The sequence below is a fragment of the Desmodus rotundus genome, chromosome 3 (assembly GCF_022682495.2).
Source record: "Desmodus rotundus isolate HL8 chromosome 3, HLdesRot8A.1, whole genome shotgun sequence".
NCBI lineage: Eukaryota > Metazoa > Chordata > Mammalia > Chiroptera > Phyllostomidae > Desmodus > Desmodus rotundus.
In genome coordinates, this window is record NC_071389.1 from 69925577 (window position 1) to 69943965 (window position 18389).

An 18389-nucleotide genomic window follows, 5' to 3' on the forward strand; every position below is an offset into this window, starting at 1 on the left:
CCAAGGGTGTCTGTGTTGACCAACTCAGAGGGCGTTTTCCTGTCCACACCTTAATCTATCTCCTAGCAGCAGATCCTTCTCTCTGAGCTTCTGGAATATTGCATTCTTTTGGTTCACCTCTTACTTCTCTGTCTACTTTCATTCCATCTTCTTTGGAATTTTTTCTCTTGTATTGTTCAACTCCAACCTTGGTCTTGAGCCCCTCATTTTGCTTTCGACTCCCTTCCTTGGTGAGCTCATTCAGGCTCAAGGTTTTATATGCCATCTATATGCTGATTATCCCCAAATTTGTATCTCTAGCCCTGACTTCTTCTGTGAGCTCCAGCCTGCATGTGTGGATGACACCTCTGCTTGGAGGTCTCATAGGCATTTCAAATGTAATGTCCAAAACCAAACTCTTGATTCTGCTGCCAGTGCAAATTTCTCTTCAGTCTCATTAATAGCAACTATTTCGTACCCAACTGCTCAAGCTCTCTCCCTCACTATCCAGATGCTTCTTCTGGCAAGTTCTAATTTCTACCTCTAATTTATATTTCAGATTTACCTACTTTTCTCTTTCTTCTTAGTCATCCCCTAGGAAAAGCCATCTCTCACTTGTATAACTCAACAACTTTCTTTTTGGTTTCCTCGCTTCCACCGTTGCTTTTTCCAATCTACTCTCCATATAGCAGCCAGAATGATCTTCAAAAATACCTGCAGTAGAGTCTAATTGCATATAGGCCAAAATCCAGTCTTCCTCCCATGGCTTATGAGGCCCTGTATTGTGCCTGTAAGCTCTCTTCTTACCTACTACCCTCCAGGGGCTCCAGCCTCCTTTTCATTTGTAAGCGTGCTCCGCTTGCTGGCTCTACAGGTTTGCGCCTCTGTCACATCTTGTGACCGCTTCATTTTCTTCAGAGCCCTTTTCACAGTTTTTGATCACATATGTTTTTGGCTTAGTTTCTTATATTTTGTTTGTTACTGACCCCATCTACTATTCTATGGGCTTCCTGAGGACAGTGATCTTGACTTACTGGACCAAGCGATAAATGTCATTGAATGACCCTCTATGCGGACAGGTAGACTATGAGACGTTGAGATGATTTCAATGCACACAGCTTCAAATTTCATAATGTGAGGTGCCTCTTAGAACTTGCCTATTCCTTTGGAGGAAGTGTCACCCTTCGGCGGGTTTCTTTCTTCTCGGCATTGGGGTGCTTCCTGTGTCCACAACTACTGCAGTAATGGTTGGTGGTTGATGTGGGTGCAGTGATTCCTGGGAGGTTCCTTCATTTGAACGTACTTACTAAGGAGCTACAGAAACATGAGTTATCTGGGATGATTTATGGGGCTGGGTATTTGAGAAAAAGCATAGGTAGGTAAGTATTATTTTATAGCCTGAAACCTTGACCTTAAAGCGTATTCCTAGAAGGAAAAATGTATTTCATCACTATTTCTATTAGGCAAGTGTAGTAGTTAAACAAAAATGGGAAACGAGGACGTGAACTTTTGAGGCTGGATTAATTTAGGAGAGAAACATGCCTACATTTTTAAATTTAGGTTGTAGTCTTAGTCCAAGAAAAATATATTTCTTTAAAAGATCTCAAGCTTGCTGCACTAGAACATCAGATAATTCTGGTGAAGGTAGTGATGTGTGGTCACGACGAGCCTTTTAACCTCTCAGATAGAACAGTGCACGCCGGTGCTGTCGCTGGTGTGCTGTGAACGGTGTCGGGTGTTGCACCCCGTTGGGGAGCATTTCTGGTCTTCAGGACGTTTTTGAAACATTGACTCTTGTTGATTCAAATTTAATTACTATCATCTTTGCTTTGGGAAGTGCATGGTTGTTAATGTGGCGCCTGGTCAGCAATTGAAACTGAAGTTTATAGATGATTTTATCAACAATCTAGTTAACCTAGTCAATTTTCTGTATTTCTCTACTCTAGCAGTTATGAGAGGATATGTGTACCCATTACATTTTGGTGCACACAAGGATGCTTTCTCCCGAATCACAGAGACCCCAATAGCTTTAGCAACTCTGACACTTAGGGTTAGAAAGGTCATATTTATCACAGTTTAATTTTAAAACCTTTTTTTTTTCAAGGTAAATTGTATTTTAATAGCACTTTAATATTTTTGGAGAATGCAAGAACCTGAAGGGAATTTAGAGATGATCAAAATGCCAGCCCCTTATCCTACAGCTTAGCAGGAAGGACTACACCGGTTGGTGACGTGGCTTGCCTCTGGTGACTTAGTGAAGTGTCGAGCTTCTTGGGCTCGAAGCTGACTCCCAGAGCAGCGCTACTGAATAATGCCGTGCTACTTACTCATTCCTTTACTCCTTTACTGTCCCGCACTCCCACATTCCACCCCACGCATGAGCTCAGTGAGAGTGGAGGCCCCTGTCTGCCCTCTGAAGTACTGAGTCCTCAGCACAGGGCACAGAGCCAGTGCAGTGTGGGAGAAAAACTAAGCATTGCTGAAAATGTTAGTGGCACTTCCCATGCTATCAGTTGGTGGATTAATAGTGTTCCTAGTATTTATGAAGGACTGAATGTAGATCATGCAGAGCTGGCACATTCTTCAGTGGGAGTCCTGGGGACTAAATGACTGATTTAAATGCAGGTGGAAGCCGCATTCCACCCACATGGGCTGCCCCTGCATACTCAGCATTGTTAGCTTTCATCTTGCGTTGTTATGTATACACTTCCAGCTGCTCTGCATTTTTAGTGGAAATTTTACATTCCATTGCCTAGAGTGGTTTGGTAACCAAAATCCCGTTGGGAAAAGAAAACAAACAAAAATGTCAATGGTGAAAAGTAAACATGACTAGTGAGCGAGGGAGGAATACAAAAGAAAAGAGACAATTAAAAAGTTATTTTTCAATGCTTGGTTAGCGGTGGTTCCCGTAATTTCTTCTAAGAATTCTCCTGGGTTAATGGGTTATTTTTTAACTTTATGGGGGTCATATTATTCTCTTAGTATATCATTACAGAAACCCATGCAGACTTAACTTATGAATGCCTTAAAAATTACTCAAGTCTTGTTCAGTTTCCCTATAGGATAAAGTGGACACTGCAAATAATTACTGTAGAATAGGTTAATAAATGTGAGGTTTAATATTACATACTCAGAATGCTTAGGATTATCTGATTTGTAAAGATAGTCCACAAAGTACAATTAAGAGAAAATTAAACCAGAATGCCAATAGTTTAAAAATAATGTGGTATGCTGGGAAATTGATCTGATGTTTCAACATTGATAAAAATTGATGGGTGTATTTTTTAAGGGAAGAAGATTTAACAATATGGACACTTTGTTTAAATATATGCTTACACTTAAGTGTTGCCAAGGAAGATGGGTATCTTATCTTTTGGGTCACTGAGTCAGATGTTATTTTTAGAGCAGTTTTAGGTTTACAGCAAAATTGAGAGGAAGGTACAGATTTCCCAGTGTACACCCTACACGCCCAGCCACCCCCATTATCATTATCCCCCACCAGAGTGGTACGTTTGTTCCAACTGATGAACCCGCATGCAAAATTTGTTTCGAGCTGTTTTCCTGTTTTATTTTAGAGGCTAGTTCAAAAGACAAATCTGCAAACTGATGCTAATGGATGCTAGTATATCCATTATTGGTAGAAAAATAACCCTCTGAATAAGAGATGATAAATCACACCTAGCAGGGGAACCCTAAGCCTTCCTCAGGGAATCAAGCCCCGGACTGGGTGCAGCGAACATGGGGACCTGTAGAGAACCCAAGCTCCGATGAGCGGTTTCATCACCTCATGGAAACTAATTGGACCCTTCTGGGAATATTCCACACAGCTTGCTCATTATAATTAGAGATATCTTTCATAACTGGGTTCTCACTGAAGTTTAAGTGGTTGGAATTTTTATTATTATATGACCATGCCGATGAAAACATTCTCTCCAAAATATTTAAGTGGCTGGACTGATTTTGCCACCATGTCTTTCTGGAATTTCTAGGAGTCTTAGGGCTTAAAGGATTTCGATTTTCATTCAATTGGGATTCCATAAATTATGCTGATATAATCATGTAAAGAATATTTGACAGGTTCTAGAGAAGGAGAAACTTGAGTGGCCTTGAAAAAAATACTGAGACCACTGAATGAGAGTGCAGTCTAGCTAGGCTAATATATAAATATTTGCATATCTTCACTGTTGTGTAATTCAAGAAATATCTCATTTAAATGGGTGCAAATATGTGTCTACTATTTCTACTAGTGGCCAGTTACTGTCTTGAGCAATGTTAACAGCAGGAATGAACCTGGTACTGGGAGTCAGAAGAAGTGGATTCATGTGACTGCTTCCTTGCTTATCACGTGCCTTTGATGGGTAGAGAGACTCATCTTTTCCCATCTGTACAGACAGAATAATCCTAACCCCACAGTGTTATTTTGAGGAATGAATGTCACCATAAATGAAAACATCCTATAAATTCTGATGTATTTTACAATTTTAAACTTACTTGAAAATAGCTCTTATAAAGATATTATGAAAATCAAGGTAACATATGAAAATTATTTGATACAGTTTTGGTCATGGTATATGCTCAAAAAATTGGTTCTAACTGTGTTTCATTAAAATGTTTACTGAATGAATTCTACGTCTAAAGCACCATGAATTGGTCTTTGAGTTACAGATGAGGTTCTTTGCTAAAATAACAAAAAAGGAGAGGTGGTCCCCATAAATATTGATAATATAAGGGGAATATCTTAGACCTATGAAAAATGTTCTATGAGCTATTCAGACAAAGTGATATGGAATTTCTGAGGAAAGGGTTACATCCAGCTGAGTGAGGGGTAAGGGTAGAATTGTGAAAAATGAGGTCAGGGTATGGTAGGATGGCCCCAACTCAAATATGATTTCGAATATTCAATTCTAATATGTGTTGACTTTATATGAAGTCAGTGGCAGCCTTGGAAGCTGTTTGCTTGGGGAAGTCACGTGTTTGCCTCTGTGCTTCAGGGAGGCTAATTCAGAAGTAAGTAGTGGAAGAAGAAAGATGCTGGAGGTAGAAATACTGGTTGGACCATGCTGGGTGCAGCTTGTGTCAGGATGTGTGAGAACCTCGACTTGGGCCATGGGGTGTGTAGAGCAGGAGACAGAGGAAGCAAATTTGAGGACGAAGAAGCTATTGGACTTCATCATTGTCTATTTGTAGGAGTAATGATGTATCTTATTGTAGATTTTTTTCAACTGCATTAAAAATTGCAGGAGATTTTTGCAAATTTAATAATGCAAAAAAGAAATTCTTATAGTGACTGCTGAACTGATGAGGGTTTAGATAAAAAAACCTTTCCAAATCTTTGGTTTAACTGTCTTCTAACAGTTATAAAGAATTAGCCATGTCCAGTTGGTTATACAGGTTTGGTGTCTGTAGAGGGATCTGGACTAAAGATAGAGATCTGATGGAAATCAGGAGAAAGATCTGGCTGCGATAGAGATTTGATCATCATTAGCAAAATGATGTTGATCATAAATAACATTGGGTTGGATAAGTTTGGCCAGGGAGAGACTTTGTTTGCGTGACAGAGAAGAGGGCAGGGGTGGAGCCCTGGGGGAAGCACCAACACTTAGGCGTGGTCACAAGAGGAGTCCTGTGTATAGGAGACTGAGATCGGTCACAGGAGGGGGAGTTCAGACCGCACACGCCCACTGGGATGGAGTTCCCAGTTAGCATTCCTTGTTGGTTTTTTCCCCCACACCATACGGGATCATATACCCAAAATATTTGGAAGCTATACTACTTCAAATTAACAACATTTCTGGAGCTTAATTTTCTTAGTCTAAAAGAGAACAATACTAGAAAAAGATTTTTTAGTATGTTAGATATTGTATAAGATATATTTTGTAAGAAATATCCAAGTTTAAAATATACATTTGTTTTTTTATTTTATTATTTAAAAAAATAAAAAAAAATCTTTTCCATTATCATTTAACCCCCTTATACGCCCCTCCCCCCTGCAGTTACTGTACTGTTGTCCATGTCATGAGGCCTTTTTCCTTTTTGTTCAATCCCTCCACCCCCTTAAGTCCCCCTCCATAGCTGTCATGCTGCTCTCTATCTATGAGTCCGTAATTTGCTTATTAGTTCAGTTTGTTCATTAGATTCCACGTACAAGTAAAATCACATGGTATTCCTTTCTCTGACTGACTTATTTCACTTAGCATAATGTTCTCCATGTCCATCCATATTGTAAAAAGGATAAACTTTTTTCTTTTTTATAACCAAGTAGTATTCCATTGTGTAAATGCGCCACAGGTATTTTATCCACTCACCTACTGAATGGCACTTGGGCTGCTTCCATATCTTGGTGATTGTAAATAATATTGCATTGAACATAGGGGTGCTCGTGTTCTTTTGAATTAGTATTTTGGGTTTCTTTGGATATATTCCCAGAAATGGGATCTCTGGGTGAAAGGTAGATCCATTTTTAATTTTCTGAGGTATCTGCATACTGCTTTCCGCAGTGGTTGCACCAGTTTGCATTCCCACCAACAGTACAAAAGGGTTCTCTTTTTTCCACATTCTCGCCAGTATTTGTTTGTTAATTTATTGATGACAGCCATTCTGACAGGTGTGAGGTAATATCTCATTGTGGTTTTAATTTGCATTTCTCTGATGATTAGTAACATTGAGCATCTTTTCATATGTTTGTTAACCACCTGTATGTCTCAGAAAATTATAGGACACTGAAAAAAGGAATTGAAGAAATTACAAATAAGTGGAAGGACATACCGTGTTCATAGATAGGAAGAATTAAATCATTAAAATGTCCATGCTACCCAAAGCAATCTATAGATTCAACACAATTCCCATCTAGATTTCAATGTTCTATGTTACAGAACTAGAACAAATATTTCAAAAATTTATATGGAACCACAAAAGGCCCACATAGCAACAGTGATCCTGAGAAAGAAGAACAAATTTGGAGGAATCATCTTGTCTGATATCAAACTATACTATAAGGCCATAGTAATCAAAACAGTGTGGTACTGGCATAAAAACAGACACACAGATCAACGGAACAGAATAGAGAGCCCAGAAATAAACCCATACCTTTATAGTCAATTAATATTCAACAGAGGAAGTAAGCACATACAATGCACTAAAGATAGTTTATTTAATAGTGTTGGGAAAATTGGACAGATAACGTGCAGAAAAATGAAACTAGACCACTTTTTTACATCACACACAATAAATTCAAAATGGATTAGACTTAAGTATTAGACCTGAAACTGTAAAAATCCTAGAAGAACACATAGGCAGTAAAATTGCAGACATTGTTCATAGCAATATTTTATCAGATATATCTCCCCAGGCAAGGGAAACTGAAAGAAAAAATAAACTAAGGGGCTACATCAAATTAAAAAGTTTTTGCACAGCAAAAGAGATTATCAACAAAATAAAAAGACAATCCACAGAATGGGAGAACTTATTCGTTAATACATCTGATAAAGAGTTAATATCCCAAATTTATAAAGAACTTAGAACACTCAACACACAAAAACCAAACAATCCAATTAAAAAATGAACAAAGAACCTGAATAGACACTTCTCTAAAATATACATTAAAAAACCCTTTAATATAAATCTGTTATGTAAATTAATGGAACAAATGAGCATTATGTGTCTCTTGTAATCTTTCATGGATCAGAAAATCTGCATTTCCTTGAGTAATATCTGCATGGTATATTTTTTCATCTTTTCACTTAAAATCTGTTCATATTTTTGTATTTAAAGTGTATCTCTTGTAAATAGTGTGTAGTGGGATCTTGTTTCTTTATTCAATCTGTCCATCTCTGTCATTTAATGGGAGTTTTTTGTTTATTTGCATTTACTGAATTACTGGCATGATTTGTTTCGAGTCTACTATATTATTGTTTGTTCCACCTAACATTTAGTTTTTGTTCCTTTTTTCCTTCTTTAGATTCATGGAATTTTAAAAAAATTACTCAATTTTATCTTTCAATTGGATTTTTAGCTATGCTTCTTCACGGTATTTTTTTTAGTGATAACTCTAGAGTTTACAATGTATGTCCTTAACTTATTTAGTTTGCTCTCAAATAATATTTCACCTGTTCATTAACAATGAGGAACTTCACTACAGTATAATTTAATTTACCCTCACTTGTATCTTTGCATTCTCATTAAATAGTTTGCGTCTAAATACTATAAACATTGTGAGTCATTACTATTCTTTTTGCTTTAAAATAGTCTTTAAGATTACAAAAATTTAAGACTTCAAAATTATTCACAGATTTTATTTCAATGTCTTTAATAATTTTGTGCAGATCCAGACATTCATTTTGTATTACATCTCTTCAGTCTGAAGAGCTTTCTTTACAATTCTTTGGTAGTGTGGGTGTGCTAACAAAGTTATTTTGGCTTTTGTCTGTCTGTAAAAAATGTTTTAATTTTACCTCCCATTTTGAAAGGTATTTTCTCTGGGTATAGAATTCCAGGTTAACATTTTTTTTCTTTCTGCACTTTAAAGATAATATTTCATTATTTTCTGGCATACATTTTTTCTCAGAAATTCTTCATGTTAGTTCTCTGAATTAAATGTGTGTGTTTTCTCTTATTGTAGTTTGACTATGGTGTGACTTGGTGTGGGTTTTTTAAAAAAATTTATCCTGATGGTGGTTTACTGAAATTTTTGGATCTTAATTGATGTCTTTCATCTTTTGGAAATGTTTGCCCATTTTTCTCTGTAAATATTTCTTCTAGCCCACTCTCTCATCTCCTTGACTCCAATCACACATGTTAGTTCATATGTTTTACAAATCTCTGATGCTCTAACCAGTTTTATTTTTTTGTGCTTTACCTTGAATAATCTTTGTCTTTGAGTTGACTCATCCTTTCTTCTATCGTGCCCAATCTGCTATTAAGCCCATGGAATGACTTCTTTATCTCACATACTCTGTTTTTTAGTTCTAGAATTTTCATTTGGTTATTTTTATAGTTTTAATTTCCGGGCTAAAATTTCCCATCTGTCATCTATGTTTTCTACCCATTCTATTGACTTAACATATTTATAATAACTGTTTAAAAATCCTAATTTGCTAATTTCCACATCACAATCATTTGTGAATTTAACTTTATTTTTCCTCTTGATAATAGGTAATATTGTCCTGTGTATTTACATGTTTTATAATTTTATTGTATACTGGTCATTTTGTAGAAATTGAAAGTAGATAATATTTACAGGAAAAAAGCACAACCCTTTTTCCTTGAGCTGCTAGTGTGAGGGGCTGATCTCAGTGTAATCCATCACCGAGCTGGGTGTGGACTAAGTTGCAGCTTTAGTTAGATTCAGTTTACCAGTGGTTTCAAACATTTCGTGGGCAGAATTAGGGCTTGCCCTCTCTCCAGCAGGGTTTTGGGTTTTATACTGGTGAAATTCTAGAGAGATCTGTCTGCTTTTATTTCAATTGTTAGCTGTTTGCATCCTTGAAGATTTCTCTCTCTCTCCCTTTCTGCTAGCTCCCCCACCCCACAGCTTTCCACACCATGGGCTTTCCTCCATTCCTCTTTTACCCCGCTCCTAGCTTTGTCACACTTCTGTGCACTTAAAGAAGGTGGCAGGGGGAAGAATTGGTGGGCATTGTAGGCTTGCTCTTGGGTCTCTCTGTCTTGCCAGCTCACACACGGGCTGGTCATTTATGGGAAGGTTTGCTCCTCTGCCTCCTGTGCCCCTGGGGGAGAAAGCAGCTCTGGGTTTCCTCTCACTTAGAAAAGGCTCATCCCTCTATGGAATTCAGTTCATTTAGACTTATTTGCATCCTAAGCTCTTCGATGCATTTTAAAAAAGTATGATTTCTAGCTTATCTCTCAGTTTTTGTTGTCATATTGGGAACAATAGTCTTCTACAATTTTCTACCTCCAGAGGTCAAATTATCTCTTAGTTTACTTGAAAATGGAAGAAAAACACTGAAATATTTAGTGATATAAATATAATCTTAATGACATAAGCACAGTAGATGCATTTTATTTCTCAAATTTTGTAACAATTATCAGAATTTATTTCCTTAGATAGGAAAAAAATGGCAGATTGCCTCTAGGATAAGCTATTTTCTTACTCTGATGTCTTGAAAAAATTTTTTTCCCTTCTCATTTATCAAAAGTGGTGAAAACAGATTAAATGTTTTGTAAAGGACTTTGTGCTCCATTTTGATGCTGTGTTCTGTCTTTTTAAAGTAGTAAGAAAAGTTCCTCAAAGATTACCTTTTTGAGAACTCATTTTTTCTTAAGTTCATAGAATAAGGAAAATAGAGTCAAAGCATCTTTGTGCAAGTTGGCCTATATTTTGCAAATAAATAACTTTAGTACTTAACTTTTTCCTTAATGTTCAGGTCTGCCTTATGGACAGTCACAAAATCCTCATATATTTTTTAAAAGTAAGTGTTTATATATGATTTAAGTATGAATATCTAAATTGCAGAGTAAGTTTTCGCAAGAGGTCAGTGGTCATTAGGTTTTCATGGTGGTGTTTGTTTAACAGCATCATTTTCTCTGGTGCTTAGACTGAGTTTGTTTGTGTTTTTTTGGTTTAGGGTTTCTATAGATGGTGAATGCTGAGATTCAAGGCAGATGGATTCTCTGAAGCATGCAGCCTACAAACCCCAGGGGGTTATACTGTCACTTCGTTAATTAGTTTATAGAACATTGCTTTGGGCTTGTTTAGTAGGATTATCCCTGTTTTTACAGATCAAGAAAATGGGGTATGAGCCATTGACTTGGCAATTTAGTCCTGGAATTTAGAATGTTAGATCTTCAGTGAGTTACTCAGTTTGTAGATTTTAATCTTACTATTCCAAATATATATTTTCACAGCAACAATTTAGTTTCACTGATTTATTTTTATAAGAAATAGATTCATATTTTTGAGCCACGCAGGTTTTAACTTGAGTTTTACCCAGCTGCCATGATGTCCTGCTATGTGTCATGTGGAATTTGTGAACTTAAGGTAAATTATTGATACATAGAGTTATCAGTTTCACGTGAAGCATTGATGGAGTTTTTGTTTACATATGATTCAAATGTGGAATGGACATTTGTGACATAAATTCAACATGAATAGGGTACCAGGGGCAGTGTGACATATTAGAAAGCACATGTGATTGTCACCAGACTTGGGCTGGGGGCCGGGCTTACCCCATTCTAGCCAAGTGTACATGGGTAATTCACTTTTTCCACCTTTGACTTTGGGAATATTTCTAAGAAGCAAGTTAGCCAATATTTAGTCTGTCTATCTGTCTATCTATTTATCTTACTCAAGGAATGACTCTTCTCTCTGGTTCACCAGGCTAACTTACTTCTCCATGTCCAAGTAAACTGGGTTTTCTAAGACACTGTTGGCCCAGTGCAGGCTGAAGGCAGAAGTTAGCTGTAAGTGTGTCCTACCCTTGCTTGGTGCTGATTCCCTCACCAACTGACAACGCCAAACAGAAGTATTATCTAGGCTGGGTCCAAAGTTTGAGTTTTGATTTATATATTTTCATTGGATGTGCATGGTCACAGATTGCACAACTAATGCTGGTCAGCCTGCTCACCAGTGAGGGCCATTCCTGGTACCATGGGGTCTGGGTGGGAGGACCTCGCAGTCCATCCCTGTGGGTGTAACTCTCTGTAATTAGGTATGTTGACACTCAACATTATTCTCATAGATTCAAAGGACAGGCAAAGTCTATGGGTTACTAAGAAAATTTACAAATTTAAAAAATATAGTCTAGTTTATTATGTTTCTCATTATCCAAAACCACGAGGTCTCCAGATTAGCACCAAGTGACCGATGCTTAGTCCCTGAATTGGGCACTAGAAAAGCTCCCTCAGTGCAGTAAATTTAGCTTAATTTATTATGTTAAGTTTTTGTTTAAAATGCCAAGTAGAAAATGCACTTGAAAGGAAAAATGGTATTATTTTCCCAAAAGTTTCAGTTGTTTTATACAGTGATCTTGCATATTTTTTTTCAATTCAGATGTATTACTTGGATCATTTCTTAAGATTCTTTTATTAGTGTATCTAAAAACAGACTAATTCAGTTATTTCAACTGTAATGACTCAAAGTAATATATAGTAAAGATTAACCTGGTAATTCATCTGGCAAATCATGAACATTTGGGCAATACTTTTGTTATGCTGAATGAAGACAAGAGCTTCAAGCAGATGGTTTGCTTTAATTCAGGCAACAACTTATAGACTCAGAATAAAGTTATATAATTATTTCAAAACTCGTGTATTTATGAAATTCTGTATGTTATAAATATGTATGCTCTGTTGAAGAGTAGCATATTTTAGCCAACTCAACAGAAGTTTTAAAGTTATTTATTTATATAACTTATTCATCTTTATCTTGACTTTAACAATCCAACAAGGTATTAAAATCAAGGTTGGTAGGTGAGACTTTTGAAAAATTAACAACTGAGTATAAAGTATGTTATTATAAAGTGTATTACTAGTTAATATTGAGAGTAAGTAAAAAGTAACAAAAGGAAGAAGAAGATGAAAATCAAATAAAATGTACAACATGTCAGATGATGGTGCTGTGGAAGAAAATAAGGCGGGGAAGGGCAACAGAGAGCCAGGGCTGTGGCGGCCGCTTTAAATCGAGTGCTCAGGGGGGCAGCATGGTGATACTGAGAGAGTGTGGAGGGTTTCAAAAGGAAGGCGCTGTTAGCTCGGCAAAGAGTTAGAAAGGCCTGCTCTTCACACAGGTAAAGGCTTATTCTCAGTTAAGCATGCTGAGCCTGATGAGTAAGCAATCTGATTGATGGGAAGGGGATTTGTAGTCACCTAAAGGCATTGTAAACCACGCCTGGGCTCGTAACGGCATTCCTTGTAAACTGATTTATCTTATGCTATAGTATGAACTAAATACATCAAGGGACTCTCAAGATAGATCAGGTGTCAGCTGGCAAGAAATTCCATTTAACAAAAAAATCACTTATCCTTTATTCAACAAGTTCTCAATTTTAATAATTTATACTATAGATATACATACATATTTGTGCAAGTAAGTATTTTCAAGGAAACACATCATGACATTATTTGCAATAGCAAAAGTTTAGAAACCTTCATTATGGGGAAGGTTAAATAAGCTATGGCATAGTCGTAGAGTGGGGTGTACACAGCTTTTAGAAAGAATGAAGCAACCCTGACCCTAAGTGCTAATATGGAACAGTCTCCATGATAAATTTTTAAATGAAGAAAGAAAGGTGTGGATGAACGGGTATAGCAGGATATCACTTGTGTTTAAAATTATATGTCCATAAGATAATATGCATGTGTATGTATAGCCTGCCTTCGAAGGAATGTTGCAACTCGGTGGTTGGGGAGCAGGAGTAGAAAGGACACTTCCTTTTCACCATATGCCCCATTTTACCATTTAAATTTTGTTTAGATGCCTGCATAACCTATTAAACATCTTTTTAAAAAAGTCAACATCACTGTAAATGTTAGTTTAGGTCCAAGAATGTCTGGGTTTAAAATGTAAAATTATTATGATTGAATTAAAAACGTTATATTCAATATTGGAGTATTTTTTCTTCTATATTGTACATTGAATCCTCACACCTTATTCATCTGATACCCAATCATTTGTATCCTTTTACTCTCCCCATTTTTCCTACCTGCCCCACCCTGGGCAATCACTTTTCTACTCTCTCTTTCTATGATTTTGACTTTTGAAAAAAAAAAGATTACATATATTGGGTTGACCAAAAAAGTTCGTTTGTTTTTTTTCTGTACAATGGCTCTAGTAGCACTTAGTTATCTTTAACTTCATTCAAGACAATTTTGTTAGATTGTTTTGTGACAGCCGTTATATCAGCATGCATTTAAAAGAAACTTATCAAAATTGATGAATTTTTGTGTAGTCATTATCATATTGAAGATGGAAGAAAATACACAACATTTCCAGGATGTTATGCTTTATTATTTCAAGAAAGGTAAAAACACCACTGAAATGCAAAAAACCAAAAAGATTTGTGTAGTGTATGGAGAAGGTGCTGTGACTGATTGAACATGTTAAAAGTGATTTGCAAAGTTTTGTGCTGGAGATTTCTCCCTGGGTGATGCTCCATGGTCGGGTAGACCAGTTGAAGTTGATAGAAATCAAATGGAGACATTAACTGAGAACAATCAAGGTTATACCATGGAAAAGACAGCCAACATATAGTCCAAATACCCAAATCAGTAAAGTTATTGGTGAAAATGAAATATGTCTTTTATTTTATGGAAAAAATCATACAGACTTCTTGGCCAACCCAATAAGTGATATTGTGCAGTATTTGTCCTTCTTTGGCTTATTTCGCATAATGTCCTCAAGGTCCATCCATGTTGTCCCAAGTGGCAGGATTTCCTTTTTCTTTGTGGCTGGATAATATTTGAGCGAGGGAGGGAGGGAGGGGCAGGGAGAGATCTCACATTTTGTTTATCCATTTATTCATCAATAGACACGTAAGTGGTTTCTGGGCCTTGGCTGCTGTGAATAATGCTGCATGTACATGGGACTGCAGATACCTCTTCAAAGGTCCTCTTCAAATATTGTTTTCGTTTCCTTTGAATAAATACCCCGAAATGGGATTTCTGGATCATTTGGTGGTTCTATTTTCAATTTTTTGAGGAACCTTCATAATGTTTTCCATAGTTGCTGAACCAATTTGCATTTCCACCAATAGTGTACAAGGATTTACTTTTCTCTACATCCTTACCAACACTTATCTCTTGTCAAGGAGCTTACCCCCCTGTGTTTTCTTTTAAGAGTTTTGGGTTTGGGTCTCTCTATAATCCATTTTGAGTTGATTTTTTGCGTAAGCTGTAAGATAGGGGTCCAGTTTCATTCTTTTGCATGTGGCTGTTTGGTTTGCATGAAAAGACTGTCCTTTCCCCATTGTACATATATTCTTGACTCCTTTCTCATAAATTAATTGACCATGTACTTGTCTGTGTGGGTTTGTTTCTGTGCTCTCTATTTCGATCCATTGGTCCATGTGCCATGAATTAGGGCATAGTTTAATTAAATTTTAACAAACATTTATCGTACAGCTAGAAGACATTGGAAGGATTTTTTTTAGTCACCAGTGAGAGTCAGAAAATTTCATGCTTTTTGTTACTCTCAAAATGGCATATTTTGACAAAGGAAAGGGTCCTAAAAATTATTTAGGCTTACTACTTGATCTCTGAAATAACTAGTAAAGTGTGTAACAAATAGAGGCTCATAGATATGGGTTCACTAAACTTGGTCCCTTATTTTGTGTGATTTTAGACTAATTATTTATGCTCTAGTTTCTTCACTTGTGAAGTGGGGCAGTAGTACTAAAGGGCATGGCTCTGATGATTAAATGATGTATAATGCTTGTAAATTACTTATTACTGTGCCTTCCTTTAAATATAGTGCAATAAATGTTAGCTGTTTTTATTAATCAGTTCCCTATGCTTATAGCTTTTCTTTTCAAATCAGGGAGGAAAGGCCCTAGAAGAAAGAGTGCTGTCGTCTCTACTACAGTAGCAGTAGCAGTTTGAGACAGAAAGCTAATGGGGGTAAATAGGGAAAGACAAGTGGTAACTGAGTTGGGCCCAGCAAATAGAGAAAGGAGGGCATTGTAGGCAGAGGGGCAAGATGAACTAAGGCATGGTGGTGGATGCGTGGTGTGTTTTGGGAATGGAGGGGAGTAGGCTAGTTTGACTAAAGTGCATGACTTGGGTCTGCACCGGTGGGAGGTAGGGAACTGAGTAAGCAGTGGTTGGTCATGGGGATTCTTATAGGTCATGCTTAAGAGTTGGGCATTATCTTTCAGTGGTAGAGATGGAAACCGGATAGCAGGGGATGGAAGAGAGGATGGGGCAGGAGGAAGTGGGAATGTGAAGGATGAGTAGGACAGATAGGGATGTGATAGTGCTTGGTTGGGCCAAAGGGCCAAGGGAGAAATTGAAGACACGATGGAGGGGCCTAGATAATTTATGGGACAAATAGAGGCAGCAGGGGACAAAATCCAGGTGGGAGTTAGCTGTGTAAAGGGATACAGATCCTTCTCCAGGACAGACAGAGAAGGCGAAAAGCAGTGAAGATGTAGATGAGTGGGCTGGGCAGGCTATGGGGGTTGAAAGGCTGCATAACTGTTAGCCTCTAGGCTCGAAGTTTGGAAGGAAACAATCTGCGGAGAGTGAATGTGTCTGGAGTGGGACTGTAGAGTTTAAGATGAGAGGGAGGGATTTTAGGAAATGTAAAAAGGAATTGACTTGGGAGGAGGAAGAGTCCGGATGATACCGAAGCTTTGTCACAGGTGAGAGCACCTCACAGGGTTATGTGATTCTTGCTAACAGCAGCCTGTACTCCAGAAGCCGTGCTTAGAAGATGGAAAGATGACTAGACCCACCCAGATGCAGGAGTTCAGGAACTGAGGGTGCTGGTTCAAAGGCGCTGATGGATAGGGGAAGAAGCAAAGTCAAGAAAAGGTGACGGAGTCAGTCTAAAGAGACTAGGATGAGGTCAAGAACGTGTGGGGTGTAGATTCAGGGAGAAAGTGAGTGAGGAGGGGTGAGGAGATAGGATGTGTGGCTGGAGGAGGAACTTTCAGAGTTCTATATTTTATAGGATTATTTTATTTTTGTTTTATAGAAAGCATTATTTTAAAAAGTTGCCTTGCAATTCTCACCGCAGCCCAACAGTTTCTGTGTTGGCATAGATCAGGAGCAGTGTTCCCAGGAATTCAAGGAGGTTTTTCTTGAGAGCTTTGTGAAGGCCACGCAATATGGATAGAGGGCGAGCCCAGAGTGTTTATGTAAATGGGAAAAAGCAAGATTTTAACATAGGCGTAACAGGTCTCAGCCAGTTCCCTGGAAACCTGTAGTGTTTCCTCAATGGAAAAAACAACTAACAGAAGCTCAGTGATTTGTATTTCTTTGCTTTTAAAGGTGAAACCAGTAATCCACAGCAGGATAAATGTGTCAGCTCGATTTAGAAAGCCTCTTCAGGAACCCTGCACTATCTTGTAAGTTCAAGGCCTTTACAGTTCAAATGGAAATTGGCTGGTGGTTTCCTTTTGGTTTGGGGTTTTCATTGTAGCTTTAATGGCATTACTGTTTCAAATGGTGTGGCTCACTGGCTTTGCTTTTTGTCCAGCCTCATAGCAAATGGAGACCTCATAGGCCCAGCTTCTCGCCTCCTCATCCCTAGGAAAGCCTTGAATCAGTGGGATCATGTCCTACAGATGGTCACAGAGAAAATAACTCTGAGGAGTGGGGCTGTTCACAGGTAAGTCGAAATAATCTCGTGAGTGGATGGTTTTCAGAACTGTTGACAATGTTCCCAGGAGGCTCTACATCGCTGGCCCCAAACGTGAATTTTGGCTCACCACTGAGGATATGTATGCCTCAGTCTCCTTATCTTTATATAATAGTACTTACCTTACAGGGTTGCTTTAAGGAATAAGATGGCGCACATATGGAGCTTAATCAGTTCTTGGCACATAGTAGCATGTCAACAAATGTTAACTAGTTTCATTCTTCTGAACAAACAGGCAGTGTTCTCTTTGTTGAGAACTTTTTCTTTGAGTGAGCCAGCTTCTTGGCTCTTAATTAACTGCCCTTTTATTCAGGAGATATTTATGATTCTTTTATGGTCCAAACTATTTGCCTGGCATAGAACATCAGACATCAGGAGCTGTTAGTGGATTTAAAGAAGAGGCAGGTTAGAAAGGATAATTAAGTGGGGTTTTCTAAACTTGAGAAATCAAAAGCATTTTTTCTCAATTTCTGAATTTTAAGTGAAGATTAAAATCATGGCTTTTTAATTGTGAAGCCTATGAAATTATCCCCTGATGGAGGCTGACTTATTTTCTTATAGGTGGGAGGGTTATAAATAATACATACAAGTACAGAACATATTAAGAATATATACATATAATATGTGATACACAAATACTTGAAATCTAATCAAGAGTTTTCTGGTAGGTCTGGAGCCCTGTCTTCACCCCACCCTCTCTGACACACGCCCCAGGTAAAAGCACTCCTACTTTCAGGATTTACGCCTGTTTTCCCATCTGTGTGTCTGTCTATAGCCACACGTGATAAAAATGCATTCTCAAGTGATTACATATTATGTCTTTCAGTTTATCGTGCATACATATTCCTATATATTAGTATATGTAGTCTCATAGCCATTTGGATTTTAAATATAATTAGGTATATATAAATATTTAATGTATAAATATAATTGAAAGTAATACTTCACATGTAGTAAAAAAACATTTCAAATAGAACAAAAGATATAAATAAAAACTATTTCTCTCCCCTCAGGGTTCCCAGTCCCCCTTCCTAGTACTTTTTCATACTAACCAGATATATTCCATGCATGTAGAAACCCATGCATCTTTTATTTT

The 18389-nt window shown here is 37.5% G+C and overlaps 1 protein-coding gene across 4 annotated transcripts in view; it reads left to right on the forward strand.

The window, feature by feature from the left end:
- Positions 1 to 18389, forward strand: part of DCDC2 (doublecortin domain containing 2) — a 165218-nt gene that overhangs the window by 36903 nt on the left and 109926 nt on the right. For all 4 annotated transcript variants that reach the window (XM_053920221.2, XM_053920219.2, XM_071220965.1 and 1 more), the window contains 2 exons: positions 16924 to 17000; positions 17132 to 17263. In XM_053920221.2, the coding sequence (XP_053776196.1) occupies positions 16924 to 17000; positions 17132 to 17263 (209 nt within the window). The remainder of the gene's footprint in view (positions 1 to 16923; positions 17001 to 17131; positions 17264 to 18389) is intronic.